This window comes from Hemitrygon akajei, chromosome 29 (genome assembly GCF_048418815.1).
Source record: "Hemitrygon akajei chromosome 29, sHemAka1.3, whole genome shotgun sequence".
Classification (NCBI taxonomy): domain Eukaryota; kingdom Metazoa; phylum Chordata; class Chondrichthyes; order Myliobatiformes; family Dasyatidae; genus Hemitrygon; species Hemitrygon akajei.
Window position 1 is genome coordinate 26,603,872 of NC_133152.1, and position 17,204 is coordinate 26,621,075.

Genomic DNA, 17,204 nt, shown 5'->3' on the forward strand with positions numbered 1-17,204 from the left:
ACCCACTGAAATCAATGCTGACGACAGTGGTCTTTGATAAAATCCAGCCTAGTACAGGTCAGTGTGCAGTCAGTGATCGCTTTCAATATCCAGATATCTTGCTCCCCTTTTCCTTTCTTACAGTAAGAATTGCTATCCTGAGATTGGAGACAAGAGATACCTGTGGCAAAATATGACTCGGAAATCAAGCATCCCGGCGCAGCAGGAGAGGATTCATTTGTAATTCTAAAAAAAAAACAAAAGACACAGACATCAGCAATGTGTGCAGAAAATCATTTCAACCAAATTCCATAGTGGGTAAACAGGGTTGCTGGTCTAACTTCCGTTAATGCCCCTCCTCCCCTTCTTACCCCATCCCTGACATATTTAGTTGTTTGCCTGTTCTCCATCTCCCTCTGGTGCTCCCCCCCTCCTCCTTTCTTTCTTCTGAGGCCTCCCGTCCCATGATCCTTTCCCTTCTCCAGCTCTGTATCATTTCCGCCAATCACCTTTCCAGCTCTTAGCCTCATCCCACCCCCTCCAGTCTTCTCCTATCATTTCGCATTTCCCCCTCCCCCCACTACTTTCAAATCTCTTACTATCTTTCCTTTTGGTTAGTCCTGACGAAGGATCTCGGCCCGAAACGTCGACAGCGCTTCTCCCTATAGATGCTGCCTGACCTGCTGCGTTCTACCAGCATTTTGTGTGTGTTGTTTGAATTTCCAGCATCTGCAGATTTCCTCGTGGTTGCTGGTATCTCTTCTTTTTGATCCCAGGGTCCAGAACTGCCTCCTTCCTCAACCAACCATTCAACTAGGGAGAAATACTGTACAGACTTTCATTTGAACAGCTTGGATTTCAAAGCTAGAGATTTATTCTGCTTCTTGCTATACGAAAACTGCCATTGAAGAGGTAACGTGCATATATTCTATACTTTTTAAAGGCAGACATTGAATACATAGAGAGTAAAACTCTCTACACAGGCCCCTGAGATACAAGCAGGGCAGGTTAAACATTAATTAGGGATGAGCAAACTTCCCTTTACACTGCTCATCAAACTCTCAGCCAATTAAGATACAGAGAAAAGCTTCCTTCTCTGCTGTGCCTTCGAACATTCCCAGGGTAGGTAAAATATGATTTGGACACAAAGTAAGGGGCCAGCTGCATTCTCTCACTAATATGCCCAAGTCTCAATCTCTTGAGTTGAGATTTTCACTTCAAGGTGTAGATTCAGCAGCAGACCCCAAATACAGGCCCTAACTCCAACATGGAGCCACTTTTTCATTTGGGCCCTAGGGCATCCATCAGTGTTGGCTGGGATAGAGCCAGGTCCAAAGGTGAAGGAAGAGCATCCACCCCATAATATTGCCCACGTGTAGCAAGGAAATGTCAGGATCCTGTTCCTTTAAAACAGAGGCGACAAATTCATATTCTTAGATAACTCCAAGCTGACTCACTCAGGACAGGCTTTGCACTGGTCACCACGTTTGTAAAATCTTGGCAAGCACTCTCCGCATTGAGCGTCCTTCTGCTGCGAACCTGAAGTGATAGTCAATACATGGAACCAGGAGTCAAAGAGAGTTAAGCAGGACCAGGTTTTTACTCTGCTAAACCTGTGAAGCAACCAGCTACAGTTGAACCCTGTCACCAGAGCATTGAGTCCCATGGCCGGGCAGGAGGAAAGCAAGTCCTCATCACAAAGTCAAAGTCACTGACACCTCGACTGGTCCTTAATTTCTGGTTATTTTCCAGTGGGCAGACTTCTTTTATTTTAATTAACTCCAATTATTCCCCTTTTTTGCTCTTGGACGCTAACTGCAGCTGGATCTCACCACCCAAAGTTCAAAGTGAAATTTATTATCAGAGTACATACAACCCTGAGATTTTCTTTTCTGTGGGCGTACTTAGCAAATCTGTAGAACAGTAACTGTAAACAGGATTAGTGGGCAACAAACTATGCAAATGCAGATAATAAATAGCAATAAATAACGAGCATGATCTAACAAGATAAAAGAGTCCTTAAATGAGTTTAGTTATCCCCTTTAGTTTGAGAGCCTGATGGTTGAGGGGTAGTAACTGTTCTTGATCCTGGTGGTGCGAGTTCTGAGGCTCCTGTACCTTCTACCTGATGGCAACAGCGAGAAAAGAGCATGGCCTGGGTGGTGAGAATCTTTGATGATGGATGCTGCTTTTCTACGGCAGTGTTTCATGCACATGTGCTCAATGGTTTGGAGAGCTTTTCCCGTGATGTACTGGGCCGAATTCACTATATTTAGTAGGATTTTCTGCGCAAAGGAGTTGGCGTTCCCATACCAGGCTGTAATGCAGCCAGACAGAACGCTTTCCACCACATGTCTATAAAAGTTTGCCAAGGTTTTTGATGACGTGCCGAATCTCCATAGATCCCTGAGGAAGTAGAGGTACTGTCGTGCTTTCTTTGCAATTATCTTTATATGATGGGTCCAGGACAGGTCCTTTGAGATAGAGACACCCAGGAATTTAAAGATACTGACCCTCTCCACCTCTGATCCTCCAATGATTACTGGCTTATTGACCTCCGGCTTCCCTCTCCTGAAATCTACCATTAGTTTCTTGGTCTTATTGATATTGAGTGAGAGGTTGTTGTTATTACACCACTCAGCTGAGTTTTCAATCTCCCTCTCGTATGTTGATTCATTACCCACCTTTGAAACAGCCCACAATAGTGGTGTCATCGGCAAACTTATATACGGTGTTGGAGCTGTACTTAGCCACACAGTCATAAGTGTAAAGCAAGTAGAGAAGGGGGCTAAGTACACGGCCTTGTGGTCCACCTGTGCTGATGGAGATTGTGGAGGAGATGTTTTTGCCAATCTGAACTGACTGGGGTCTACAAATGAGGAAATCCAGGATCCAATTGCACAAGGGGATATTGAGCCACAGGTCTTGGAGATTACTGTTTACCCAGCCTGAACTTTGACTGAAGCTGGGCTCTGATTGCAGCCCAGTGCTGAACAGATTCACCAAGGAGCTGGTTGTGGACAACAGGAGGAGTGGAGACAGGCTAACCCCTATTGACATCAATGGATCTGTGGTTGAGAGGGTGAACGACTTTAAGTTCCTTAGCATACACATCACTGAGGATCTCATGTACTCTGTATATACCGGCTGTGTGGTGAAAAGAGCACACCAGCGCCTCTTTCACCTCAGACGGTTGAAGAAGTTTAGCACAAGTCCCCAGATCCTCAGGACTTTCTACAGGGGCACATTTGTGAGCATCCTGACTGGCTGCATCATGGACTGGTATAGGAACTGTACCTCCCTCAATTGTAGCACTCTGAAGAGAGTGGTGCAGACAGCCCAGAGCTTCTGTAAATGTGAACTTCCCACTATTCAGAACATTTACAGAGACAGGTGTGAGAAAAGGGCCCGTACCATCCGGGAAACAGTACCACAGCTTAAAAAGCCAGGACCAACAGGCTCTGGGATAGCTTCTTCCACCAGGCCATCAGACTGAATAATTCACACTGATACAACTGCATTTCTATGTTATATTGACTGTCCTGTTCTACATACTATTTATGACCAATGACGATAAAGTGCACATTGCACATTTAGACGGAGACATAAAGAGTTTTACTCATGTATGTGAAGGATGTAAGAAATAAAGTTAATTCAAATTCAATTCAAGGTGACATGTAGGGTCACAGGCTGGGTAATATTATTCATGAGGGGAAAACACAGAATAGATGAGGATCTAAAGATAATCTACCCCTTATAAACAGAATTTCCAAACTTAAAGCAACCTAGTTTATCTCATCCAATCAAGCCGACAGTTGTATGACAAATTATATCCTCAACACATCACAACAGTAATATCAATTAGATCATACAGTGGCAGTTCCACAAACCTCCTTGAACTCCACCTCACAATATACGTACTTAGTCACAAAACTCTTACAGTAAACCACCACCCATCACATTATGCCACGTCCCACAATAACTTGCGTCATTAGCCCGAGCCCCCTCTCCCACCTCTCAATGGTACTCACAGGGTTTGATGACTGTTCTGTTGTCGCACCTGGAGCAGCTCGAGCAGTGGAACTGTGTGCAGTTTCTGTTGTGACACCGCTGGTACCAGTCAGCCTTGCACATGCACTCTGTGTTATTGGTAGCAGTGCAGTTACGAATGGTTGTCTGCGTCACTGGACAAAAATGAGCACGTTTTTTTTGGATCCGACTACAGATCTGTGACAGCGTGAGCGGAAGAGGTGTGTGACAAAGATAGTTTGAGGGACAGAGATGGGGAGAGATACTGAGGGAAGTTGTGATCTTGAGGGAGGGTGAGCTTCGCAGTGGGAAAATGATTCCCCTTTTTAACCCTCATTTGACAGGTCAGATACAGATATTTGGGCAAGGCAGTGATCAGGGAAACCCTGAAGGGTCTCGGCCTGAAACGTCAACTGTTTACTCTTTTACATAGATGCTGCCTGGCCTGCTGAGACCCTTCTGCATTCTGTGTGTGTTCCACAACTTAAATAAATTAATCATAGAGTCATGGGGTATGGAAAGAGCCTCTTCGGCCCAACTTGTTCATGCTAACAGTGTCGCCCAGTGAGTTAGTCACATCTGTTCACATTTGACCCATTAAACCTCCCCTATCCAGCTACTCAACGAGATGTTTTTTAAATGTTGCTAACGTGCCTACCTCAACCACTATTTACACCAGCTCAATCCAAATTCACACCACCTTTTGCATGAAGAAGTCATCCCAATATCCCTTCTAAATCCTTTGCCTCTGACCTTGTTTTTAGCAGGGAGAGAGAAGGATACTGAGAGGAGTAATACATACGGTGAGAGGCAAAGTGCAAGTGGAAAAGAGAAAGAAAGAGGCAAATAAAAGAGAGATCAAGAATGTAAAGAGGCTTACAGATATAGATCATGATTGAAATGTTGAGATAGCAAAATGGGTTAATTTTTTTATAAAACCATTACAAAAGATAGTAGGCACAAAATGCTGGAGTAACTCAGCAAGTCAGGCATCATCTACAGTCGACTTTTCTGGCCAAGACCCTTCATCAGGTGTCCCCTCCATAAATACTGTCTGGTTGTCTGGGAGTTTCTCCAGCATTTTTCGTGCTTTTTTCGAGACTTCCTGCATCTGCTGAATCTCTTGTGTTTGTGGCAAGCAGAAGGTCACATTTGGCTACCATTCGAACAGTTTGAACTAGGCACAGCTGAGGAACTTGGAGGGGAGCTTGGGTCTTACTTACTTTTATCACACGTTCTGCAGATCTGACATTCATTTGAGTAATTTTCAAAAGCAAGGTAAGTACCCCGTGGGCAGGGCTCACAAAGCGTTTGATCATCCTTTCCCTTGCATGAGGATTTCACATAGGAACCTGATAAAAGAAAATCTTTAGACTATCTCATCATTCATTCTCCACATTAACAGGAATTACCTTGTTCCCCAATTTACATCATAGCATGAAGGAGCAAAATGTCGATAGGTACCACAAGGGAAGTTGAAGACTTTTATGTATTTTTATAGAAGAATCCAGCATAATAAAAAGAAAGTCATTCTGGATTTGTTAAAGACAACTTCTTAAAGTACTTGGGTGAGCTTTTTGAAGTAAAGGAAGATTGAAGTAGGTCAATTAATAGGTTACATCAAAAATGACCACAATATAAACTTATTAGCGACATGATTAAATTGGAAAGGGGGTGAGATGAAGGATTGTTTATTATGCTGGAAGTGTGTACAACTCTGGTCCCCAGCACCGCTGCTCTTGCTGAATCGTATTAACAATCTGGACGTGGGTGCATAGCATATTATTTCACAGTCAGTGAGCGAATTAAACTGAGGAAAAGCAAATGGCGAGAAGCACGGTACTGGACGACGTAGATTGATGAAATGAGCAAATACGTGTTTTACATTCGAAGCCGAGGACAGGGGATGGTAGAATCTTAAAGCAGGGTGGGCGCAGGGCAAAGAGAGCGAGGGTTATGCATGCACACATTCCGTTGAAGACAGTAGGAAAAAACAGAAGAATGTCTAACGGGCTATTGGTCTTTGGGTTTATAAATAACATGCATGAAATATGGAAGCTGGGAGGTTTATGTTAATCTTTTATAAATCACTGGCTATGGTTCAGCTGTAGTACTCTATCCAAATTTGGGCACCACAATGATGTGAAGGTTTTAGAGCATGTGCAGGAACGGTACGAATGACACGAAACTTCAATTATGTGGGAAGTATGAAGTTCTGATAAAAACCTTCAACCTGCTTTCCTCTCTCCACGGAGGTTATTCACCAATTAGTTTTTCTGGAGTTTTTTTGGTTTTACTTGTAAAATACCTGGGGTTGTTCTTATGACAGCAGAGGAGGCTTCATTAGGGCTTCAAGATGATGAAGGAGCTTGATAGAATAGATAAAGTGATGCTACTCCAGGAGGGGTGAGGACGTGGATTTATGGCAATTGGGTCATAAAATGAAGCTATGCCATGCATTGTACTGTTTGGAGTGGCAATGGAAGCATGGTCAGTAGTAAATTTCTTCCTACAATGGTTTGAGGAAGAAAACCTATGATTTGGGCATAATTGAAAGGTCAAGTGGCCATCTTTGGAATTGTATTAGCCATGGTTCCATAGAGGTTGTACAGGACACCCACCTGCTGGACACTTTCTGCAGCAGATCGCAGCTTTTGGAACAAAATACTGGTTGCCTGGGCAATGTTTACTGCGTCTTTTCCTTCTTTTCTGGTCTTTATCATTCCAAATTCCGAGCCGCTTGGTCTCCCACATCAAGATCTGCATGTTTTCTTCTGTGCGTGTCAAATTCCGGGAATCATCAGCTGTTAAACGATTGAAATTCCAGGAATCACCAGCTGTTGAACGACTGAGCACTCCAGAAGCAAATATCACGGCATAAAGCTGGGAAATGGAGAGTGTGAGCATTAGTCTGGGGATTGCTTGCCCTTGGCAAATATACACCAACACCAGCTTCCTAACAGACAAAATTCAGAGTCTAACTCCTCGTATCTGGACGTCACCATGGCTGGTGGGGCATCTATTTCAGCGCAATCTATAAATCCATGAGCCTGTATATCCTGCACTCCACCCACTACCATCAAGAAAGGGGGCAAGTGGAAGCAGATGGTGCCAGGTGCGGTACCAGATACACTTAAAAATGAAGTGCCAGCCTGTGATATCTCATCACATGCATACTGAATACAAAGCGGTCCAACATTCCTATCACTTGTGATGTCCAGATAGATCTAGTAATTTAAATCTAGAAAGATTCATTGATGCCTTTATCTTTAATGGTGACAGAGCCAAATGCACGAGAACAAGGGGTTAATAGTTCTGTAATCTCCTTCAGCCAGAATTGTCAATTGGATGATTAATTTCAACATTCTCTCCACAAGCCACATTGAATTGAATTGACACACATAAAATGCTGGTGGAACGCAGCAGGCCAGGCAGCATCTATAGGGAGAAGTACAGTCGACGTTTCGGGCTGAGACTCTTCGTCAGGACTAACTGAAAGAAGATAGTAAGAGATTTGAAAGTAGGAGGGGGAGGGGGAGATCCGAAATGATAGAAGACAGGAGGGAGAGGGATGAAGCTAAGAACTGGAAAGTTAATTGGCAAAAGGGACACTGAGCTGGAGAAGGGAGAGGATCATGGGATGGGAGGGCTAGGGAGAAAGAAAGGGGGAGGGGAGCACCAGAGGGAGATGGAGAGCAGGCAAGGAGTGATTGTGAGAAGGACAGAGAGAGAGAAAAAGGGGGAAAATAGATAAATTAATAAGGGATGGGGTAAGAAGGGGAAGAGGGGCATTAACAGAAGTTAGAGAAGTCAATATTCATGCCATCAGGTTGGAGGCTACCCAGATGGAATATGAGGTGTTGTTCCTCCAACCTGAGTGTGGCTTCACCTTGACAGTAGAGGAGGCCATGGATAGACATATCAGAATGGGAATGGGACGTGGAATTAAAATGTGTGGCCACTGGGAGATCCTGTTTTCTCTGGCGGACAGAACGTAGGTGTTCAGCGAAACGGCTCTGGTGCTCCCCTCCCCCTTTCTATCTCCCTAGCCCTCCCGTCCCACAATCCTCCCCCTTCTCCAGCTGTGTATCCCTTTTGCCAATCACCTTTCCAGTTCTTAGCTTCATCCCTCCCCCTCCTGTCTTCTCCTATTATTTCAGATCTCCCCTCCCCCCTCCTACTTTCAAATCTCTTACAATCTTTTCTTTCAGTTAGTCCTGACGAAGGGTGTCAGCCCGAAACGTCGACTGTACTTCTTCCTATGGATTCTGCCTGGCCTGCCGCTTTCCAGCAGCATTTTGTGTGTTGCTTGAATTTCCAGCATCTGCAGATTCTCTTGTGTTTGAATTGAATTGACTTTATTACTTACGTCCTTCATATACATGAGGAGTAAAAATCTTTGCGTTACGTCTCCATCTAAATGGGCAATGTGCAATTTATAGTAATTTGTAATAAACAGTATGTACAACAGGACAGTTATATAACATAAAAATACAATTGTGTCAGCATGAATTAATCAGTCTGATGGCCTGGTGGAAGAAGCTGTCCTGGAGCCTGTTGGTCCTGGTTTTTATGCTGTGGTACCGTTTCCCAGATGGTAGCAGCTGGAAGAGTTTGTGGTTGGGGTGACTCAGGTCCCCAATGATCCTTCCGGTCCTTTTTACACACCTGTCTTTGTAAGTGTCCTGAATAATGGGAAGTTCACATACGCTGGGCTGTCCGCATCACTCTCTGCAGAGTCCTGCAATTGAGGGAGGTACAGTTCCCATACCGGGCAGTGATTCAGGCAGTCAGGACGCTCTCCATTGTGCCCCTGTAGAAAGTTCTTAGAATTTGGGGTCCCATACCAAATTCTTCAACCTTCTGATGTAAAAGTGGTGCTGTTATAATTTTTTCATCAGACAGCCAGTATGTACAAACCACGTGAGCTCCTTGGAGATGTGTATGCTGAGGAACTTAAAGCTGTTCACCCTCTCAACCCCAGATCCATTGATGTCAATAGGGGTTAACCTGTCTCCATTCATCCTGTAGTTCACAACCAGCTCCTTTGTTTTAGTGACATTGAGTGAGAGGTTGTTTTCTTGACACCACTGCGTCCGGGTGATGATTTCTTCTCTGCAGGCTGCCTCATTATTATCTGAGATACGGCCAATCAATATAGTAACCTACTATTGCAGGTTTTCACAAATAAAATGGCGTGAGTCATTTTAAATTTAAGAAAAACCGTAACAACTCATTTACTGTCCTCCAAACACAGAACATAAAGCACAGTGAAAAAAATCTTCACGTAATTATGTCCTCACGTCAGTCTAGCCTCATAAAGTGGACCTCAAGTCAATGTTGGTGGTTGTGAAATTTGCTTGTTTCCCACCATTACATTAACCTACACTGTCACAGCTACACATGCACTTCAAAGTTCTACGGTAATTTATTACTGAAGTAAGTAAATGTCACGATATACTACCCTGAAATTCATTTTCTTGCAGGCATTCAAAATACAATAGTATCAGTGAAAAACTACACAAAAGCAAAAAGAGGGACAATGTTCAAAAGTGACAAACTGTGCAAATACAAAAAAAAAAGTAATAAATAATACTAAGAACACAAGTTATAGTTTAATTTTGAAATGTACTTCCTGCTAATATATTCCAACACCTTTAATTAGCTTGATTCCTCATGACATCGAGAAGAAGCTGAGTGCACTGGATACAGCAAGACCTGGGCCTTGAAAATAACCCTGCTTCTGAAAAGTGAAAAGTTGAACTGGCTATGCCGACTAGCCGGTTGCTCAGGTGCAACTACAATACTGGCACATTTCCTACACATGTCCTGTTCATTGAAAAAGGAGATAGTCAAATTCAATCTAATTTTAACAGCCGACTTTCAATCCTCATGAAAGCCAAGTTGTCAGCAGTCCATCCAGCAACACTTAATCACCAAAAACCCGTTATCAATGGTCATTTTGAGCTCTGCCTTGACTACCGGTACTTGCTTTTAACCCAGTTTAAGGACTTGAACCAAATTCAAGCAAAAGAGCTTAATTTCAAAGTGGGCTGAGGACAACTGACCTTAACGTAAGCTTATCATTTGACTAAATGTTATGGCCACGGATCCCAATAATGTCCATGAAAATTAAAGAGTAACAAAACTGCCCACTAAGATACTTAGCATGAGAGTTGTGATGTTTGCAAGCTAATTAGCTCAGATCAGGCCCATGCTGCAGATGTTTCTCTGGAGAGTGTCCTTGGCCCAACCATCGTTAGCTTTTTCATTAGTGGTTTTCCTTTATTATAAAATTAGACATAGAAAACATAGAAACATGCAAAACCTGCAGCACAATACAGGCCCTTCGGCCCCCAAAGCTGTGCCAAACATGTTCTTACCTTAGAACTACCTAGGCTTAAAAAACTTACCCCTACCATCTCCTCTGTACCTACTTCCAAGCACCTTAAAACAATGCCCTCTCATGCTAGCCATTTCAGCCCTGGGGGAAAGCCTCTGACTATCCACACGATCAGTGCCTCTCATTATCTTGTACACCTTTATCAGGTCACTTCTCATCCTCCATCGCTCCAAAGAGAACAGGCCGAGTTCACTCAATCTATTCTCATAAGGCATGCTCGCCAATCCAGGCAACATCCTTGTAAATCTCCTTTGCACCCTTTCTATGGTTTCCACATCCCTCCTGTAGTGAGGCGACCAGAATTGAGCACAATTCTCCATATGGGGTCTGATCAGGGTCCTTTATAGCCGCAACATTACCTCTTGGCTCTTAAACTCAATCCCGATTGATGAAGGCCAATGCACTGTATGCCTTCTTAACCACAGAGTCAACCTGCATAGTGTCCAATGGACTCGGACCCCAAGATCCCTCTGATCCTCCACACTGCCATGAGTCTTACCATTAGTGCTATATTCTGCCATTATACTTGACCTACCAAAATGAACCACCTCACACTTATCTGGGTTGAACTCCATCTGCCACTTCTCAGCCCAGTTTTGCATCCTATCAATGTCCCACTGTAAGCTCTGACAGCCCTCCATACTATCCACAACACCCCAACCTTTGTGTCATCAGCAAACTTACTAACCCATCCCTCCACTTCCTCATCCAGGTCATTTATAAAAATCACGAAGAGTAAAGGTCCCAGAACAGATCCCCGAGGCACACCACTGGTGACCGACCTCCATGCAGAATATGACCCACCTACAACCACTCTTTGCCTTCTGTGGGCAAGCCAGTTCTGGATCCATAGACATAGGAATGTTTCTGAAGATTCTGTGTTTGGCTCTTATTTGGACCTCTTCAGATTGCTGAGCAGTCCAGGCCAAAGTCCAAATACACCTGCACAATTGACAGGTTTGGCTGATAAGTAGCAAACAATGGAAAAGAAATCATGGAAAAATGGAGCAGAATAGGCCCTTTCAGCTTGCTTTGCAATTGAATAGGATCATGATCTCCTTTTCTCCTCCATTGTCTAGGAATCCATTTTACTTTCTTGAAAGTGCTCAGCAAATAATGTTTGGGTTGCGTATTCATGCAACAGTGACCTCCAGCAACAGAAAACCTCAACACCTCTTCTTTGCTTTGTATTTAATAACTCACCCACCATCACATCTTTGAGGAGAGAGAGAAAGGTGGTAATCATTGACCAGAGCGTAGCTTGGTCAGGCACATCATGATCAGGAAGAAGAGATCAGATGCTGTGTAAGCTGTGGAGAGCGGCTCACCTCCTTTCTCCCTTAGGAGGTGCAAAGGAGAACAGGCTGGGCGCTGGTGTGCAACCAAGCTTTTAAAAAAATAAAGGTGGAGCAAAAAGGGGCAAGAGGAGTCAGGAAGGGGATGAATGAGTCAGTAAAAAATGTGTTTCACCTCACAGATATAAGGCACAAATATTATTTGCTACTTATCAGCCTGAGTCTGAATATTGTCCAGAGCTTACTGAAGGTGGACATGGCCTACTTTTGTTATCAAAAGAGTTCCAAATGGAACTAAACTCTGCAATTGTCAGTAACATTTTCACTTCCAACATTATGATTGAGGGAAAGAAGCTGATGGGGCATTAATCAGATTCTGATGATAAAGTACTAGGGAAATTTAAGAAGGCTAATGCTATCTAGGGCAAAGCGGTCTGACAGACACCACATCTTAAATACTTGGTTCCACTGCCACCAGCACACCATTGATGCACTGAGCACCTTCCATAAAATGCACAAGGCAACTTATTAGGGCTTTCCTGATGGCACATCATAAACTTCTAGCATCTACTACCAAAACAACAAGAGCATCTGTCCTATTGGAATATCTCCAAGCCTTTGACCATCCTGGCTTGGAAATATATCAATGTTCACGTCACTTGACCAAAAACCTTTATCTCTTTACCAACACTACTGTGGAAGCACTTTTACCTCACCAATGGCAATGAGTTTTGAAGGCAGTCAGTAAAATATTTGGCATTAATGTACACCAATAGCCATCGTTTTGTTTAATACACACTAACTCTTTGATCCCAGCTAATAGAGACTGGAGTGTATATTCAGATAATAGAGAGAAGAATGCTGGAAATAAAGGGTTTGATAGTTCCCTGATGCAGCCATTTCCATTATTCCATCCTTCCTTTGGAAATTAAAATCTTTGGACATCCCTCATTCTGCTAAAATGTTACCAACTTGAAAGATTAACTTGGTGTTTCTCTCTGAGATGCCATCAGACTTGTTCAGCAGTTTCAGTTTTTATATCAGATTCACGGTAATGCTTTGTATCATTTGCTTGAGTTTGTTTCTCGGTGATGTGGCTAGCGAGATAGTGGAATCTGATCAAGAGATCATGATATCTCATTTGAATGATCAGATTCCTCTTTGAATGCAGAATAGTTCCAGTTGCATTTGCACTTTGCTTTGCTCTGCACTGGCCTCCTGTCCTTTATACCTTGCTCCCATTTTGATTAGGCTCATTTCACTTCTCATCTGCCCCCTTCCACCAGCAAACAGCTACGCCACACATTGGAAATCAAGATACTCCCAGTGCTTCATTTGCTCTGAACTCCTCACTTCATTGGGGCATGAATTTACTCATCTAATCTTACTTGAAAAGCACAACTAATTTCTTGTTCCTCCTTTAGCAACTCTCCAGTAGTTGTTAGGTACAGGGAATTTTCCACAGGCTCATTTTACAGAAAGTTTCGAGAAACAATCGATTTTGAACTTTCTTTCCACGATACCATTTCTGAGAAGGTGCAAAAGGCGAGTTTTGGGTAACAGTCTATCCACTCGCCCTCCGCTCCCTTCTATTGTATAACTCCGTCAGAACATGGTGCCGTCCCTGTCAGTGAACAGGGGTGATATTGAAGAGTAACAGATCACAGATCACACCTTATTTCTTGCGAAGTCTCTGGGAGTTTTCTGGAAATCCCCCTGTACTTTTTTTTAGGCTGCAGGTCCCACGACAGTTCATTGCAATACCTAGCTTCCAACAGGATTACCTGAATTTAGTACCAGGAATTTAGCACCAGCAAAATGCAAGTGGACTGTGTTCCTGGGAGAAAATAAAATGTATAGTCTATACAAGACTGTACCACAAATCTCAGGGTGCTGTAACATTTTGCAGTGCTTACTCATCACACTCGTGGCTCATAGGTAACAGCTTTGTGTCTTGGTAAGAACTTGTGGATTTGACACCCCTCCCATGACCTAAGCACACCAACATGCGGATTACAGAATTAGGGGAAACTTTGCTCTGTAATGGTTAGCACTGAGAGGGTCTGCTCTCTCTGGTGGATGCAAAAGACCTCCATACCCCTTCTCCTCAGAGGAGATAGATTACAAGAACAGTGATAAACTATCCAGCCACTGTTTCAAAGGAGAGCAAGGAAGTTCTTTCTCACTTCCTGGCAAATGTTTCTCCAGGCGAGAGTTTGCTGTAAGTAAAATAAATCATGTTTTGAACATTTCAACGATTATTACAATTCAAATTATTTCAGTACTAAAACATTTCAGAAGAACAAGGATGTCAAAGCAAATCCTTCCTTATAAACTCTAATTATCCCTTCTCCAACACTGTACTCAGTGTTTATATTTGCACCACCCTTGGTTTCATGGCATCATACAGCACACAGACAGGTCCTTCAGTTCACTATTTCCATGCCTACTACTATCTATAAAAGACTTACCTCCACCATCCACCCCTCTTGCAGCACGTTACCTATTATAACCACTCCATATAAAAAAAATCCCTTTCAGGTCCCACCTAAACCTGCTCTCTTTATGCTGATGGCCCCTCTCATCTGGATCCCTGTTTACTTCCTTTCCACAATTCCAGCAATACTTCTTCCAGCATTGCCAGTTATGTTGCTAACCTCTAACTCCAGACTGCTGTTCGTTATGATCGCTTCATGTTTCCTACATTCACTGCTCTGAGGGGATTTGTGCTTTGGTTGGGAGTGTACTGTGTCGAGAGTCACGTGGGTGAAGAAGCAAATTGTGAGGCAGATACAGGGGGGGGGCTATGTCATTGTGGGGATAGTTCTGTGTCTTAGGGGAGGGAAGTGTCATTCATGCGGGGTCAGAAACTTTGGAGTTGATCAATCATTCTGGGGAAGGAATTAGGTCCTCGGGACAGAAGTTTATTACTTGTGGAATGGGCATAAATCAGCCTGGAACACCAGCCAACTTTAACACACCATTCTTTGGCAGATGAGGGGAAACTCTTGTCGAGTGAGGGCCCTTATCAACATCCTAACCATCCCATACTCACATTCCTTCCTCACTAACTAACTTTCTCTCCCAACCTTACAACTTGCTTTCCTGATGAATTACAACTCCATGGCTTGCCATATTGAGCTGGAAGCACAGATAGTAGTATACAAGTAGCATACATGTATCACAGCCAAATTGCAGAGAGCAGCAAAATCCGCTGCTAATAAATTAGGTCACAGCATTTTCCAGTGTGGGTTCTTTCCTTTCATAGTACTGTAAGGACTTTATCTGAAATCTTATCTTCCTACAGAAACAATACTCAAGAAGCTATTGTGCAATCTTATGTTATACAATGACTCACAGCTGCTCTTCAGCAAACCCATCTCCTGTCTTTATCCTTCCTCTTCTCCGTTCCAGATATTGACTGATGTAGCAGTCCATTTCTATAATGTCAGTTGTTGTTCATGAACGTCAATATTTACGATTGTGGATGTCATAGCCAACCTTCATAAGAATAGAACTTCACAACCCAGTGGTTCTGAGGCCAATGGGAGTATGCCAAAGGGATAACACCATAGCCAGGCCTCTCAACCCCTTGGCCTCACATGTGGCAGGGAGTCTCCCATAAGGGAGCTAGAGCATGTTGTCAAATGTAAGTATACAATGTACTGTGTATGTAAATCAAAATGGCTTCTTTGTTTGGTTAAGAGTAGGAATGCTTCTTTGTATGATAAGTGCTTTCTCTTGCGGTTGTTTAGCTTTAGACTTGCTGATATTGGGATTGTATTCATTTGTTGACCAATGGGGAATGTTATTTTGTCTTGTGGGTCTGGGAGCGGGGGTTTCGCGGTCTTTTCGGGGAGTCGGGAAGAAGACGCCGAGGAAGGTGGACGTGTGCTGCACTGCTCGGTCGACCACCCGGGTGGTCCCAGGTGCGAGGACGTGGAGGTCGGAGGAAAGTGACGAGGGGTCGTATGGTTCGATGGTTGAGCTCCAACGATGTGCACTAAACTGACTGAACTTTGATAAGTTGGCGCCTTTTGCTTTATTTTATTTTCCTTCCTATATATTGTATTGCATAGTACTCTTTTAGTTTTAGTAAAATCTTTAAAGTGTATTCCATAACGGTATCCGGTGTGAGTTTGATATGGTGTGTGTGCGCGCGGCATAAGCTTGATTCTCACAGCACCTGCGTGTATGGGAGGTGGGGTTGGTGAGTGGCTGGATCTCCAAAAGGAGATATATACATATATACATTCCCCTAGACATATACCAGCCTGTTGGGCAAGTGTTACATAGGTTTATCTCTGTAACCACTGACTGTAGAACCAGTTGCCATGTAAACAATGGAGAGTGTCTGAGGGATAGAAAGCAGAAGATTTCACCAATTAGACACATCCTCACCAATCTCAATTGATGGTAGTCCCCCAGAAATTTCACCTTCCATCTTTATCATAATTCTTGCATTCTTAAACTCAAGATAAGTGTGATCCCACTCCTCACTCACTCATTGACCTTTATCCTCCTCCTACCCCACAATCTTAGCCCTATGAATCACATCCTCTTATTAACTCTCATTCTTGTCTACACATCAACTGCTCAGTTCAGTTTCAGACATCTCAGTATTTCGTCTCATAACCAACTTTTCCAATTGTCTGTATAATGTAGAAATCTTCAAAACATATATGTGTCCAGTATTTATCGCTTATATTAAATTGTTCTTGAGCATATGACCATGAATATCAGTATTCCATACAGTGAGGACATTCCCCAAGATGAATTCCAGAAGTTTGATCTGGTAGTGAATTAACAGCAAGTCATAGGTAGCAATTAGCATGACGTTATCGCACCTTGGGGAGTTGGAGTTTGGGGCCCTATAAGGAGTTTGTACGTTCTCCCTGTGACCGCGCGGGTTTCTTCCAGATGCTCCAGTTTCCTCTCGCAGTCTGGATGTACTGCTAAGTACATTAGATAGACCCCCATTTGTATGATTGGGTGGTTCTCTGTATGAGAAGGTGGTGAGTGGCGCTAGAGACTGTCCTGCCTCCGTTTCTATTCACACTCTACACCTCAGACTCTCAGTACAGATCTAAGTCTTGTCACTTGCAGAAGTTCTCTGATGACTCTGCGGTGGTTGGGTGTATCAGAGACGGGCAGGAGTCTGAGTACAAAGGACTGCTGGACAGGTTTGTGGAGTGGTGCGGGAGGAATCTCCTGCTCCTGAATGTGGCCAAAACCAGGGAGATGGTGATCGATTTTAGGAGGAAGAGGACTGTGGTGAGTCCTGTATACATTCTGGGAGAAGAACTTGGGCGTTCATCTCGACAACAGACTTGACTGGAAAACCAACAACAAGGCTGTTTACAAGAAGGGGGTGAGCAGACTATTTTCTAAGGAAGCTGAGATCCTTCAATGTGTGCGGCAGGATGCTGGAGATCTTTTACCAGTCTGTCGTGGCGAGTGCAGTCTTCCTTCTGGTTCAATGATGGGGGAGCAGCATC

The 17,204-nt window shown here is 43.5% G+C and overlaps 1 protein-coding gene across 1 annotated transcript in view; it reads right to left on the minus strand.

The window, feature by feature from the left end:
* LOC140718528 (tumor necrosis factor receptor superfamily member 25-like) overlaps window positions 1-17,204 on the minus strand; it is a 31,215-nt gene that overhangs the window by 10,396 nt on the left and 3,615 nt on the right. Inside the window, exons 2-6 of the mRNA XM_073032490.1 lie at window positions 6,630-6,891; window positions 5,232-5,360; window positions 4,011-4,163; window positions 1,437-1,518; window positions 161-225 (exon numbers count right to left, since the gene is read on the minus strand). Coding sequence (XP_072888591.1) covers window positions 161-225; window positions 1,437-1,518; window positions 4,011-4,163; window positions 5,232-5,360; window positions 6,630-6,891 — 691 coding nt within the window. The remainder of the gene's footprint in view (window positions 1-160; window positions 226-1,436; window positions 1,519-4,010; window positions 4,164-5,231; window positions 5,361-6,629; window positions 6,892-17,204) is intronic.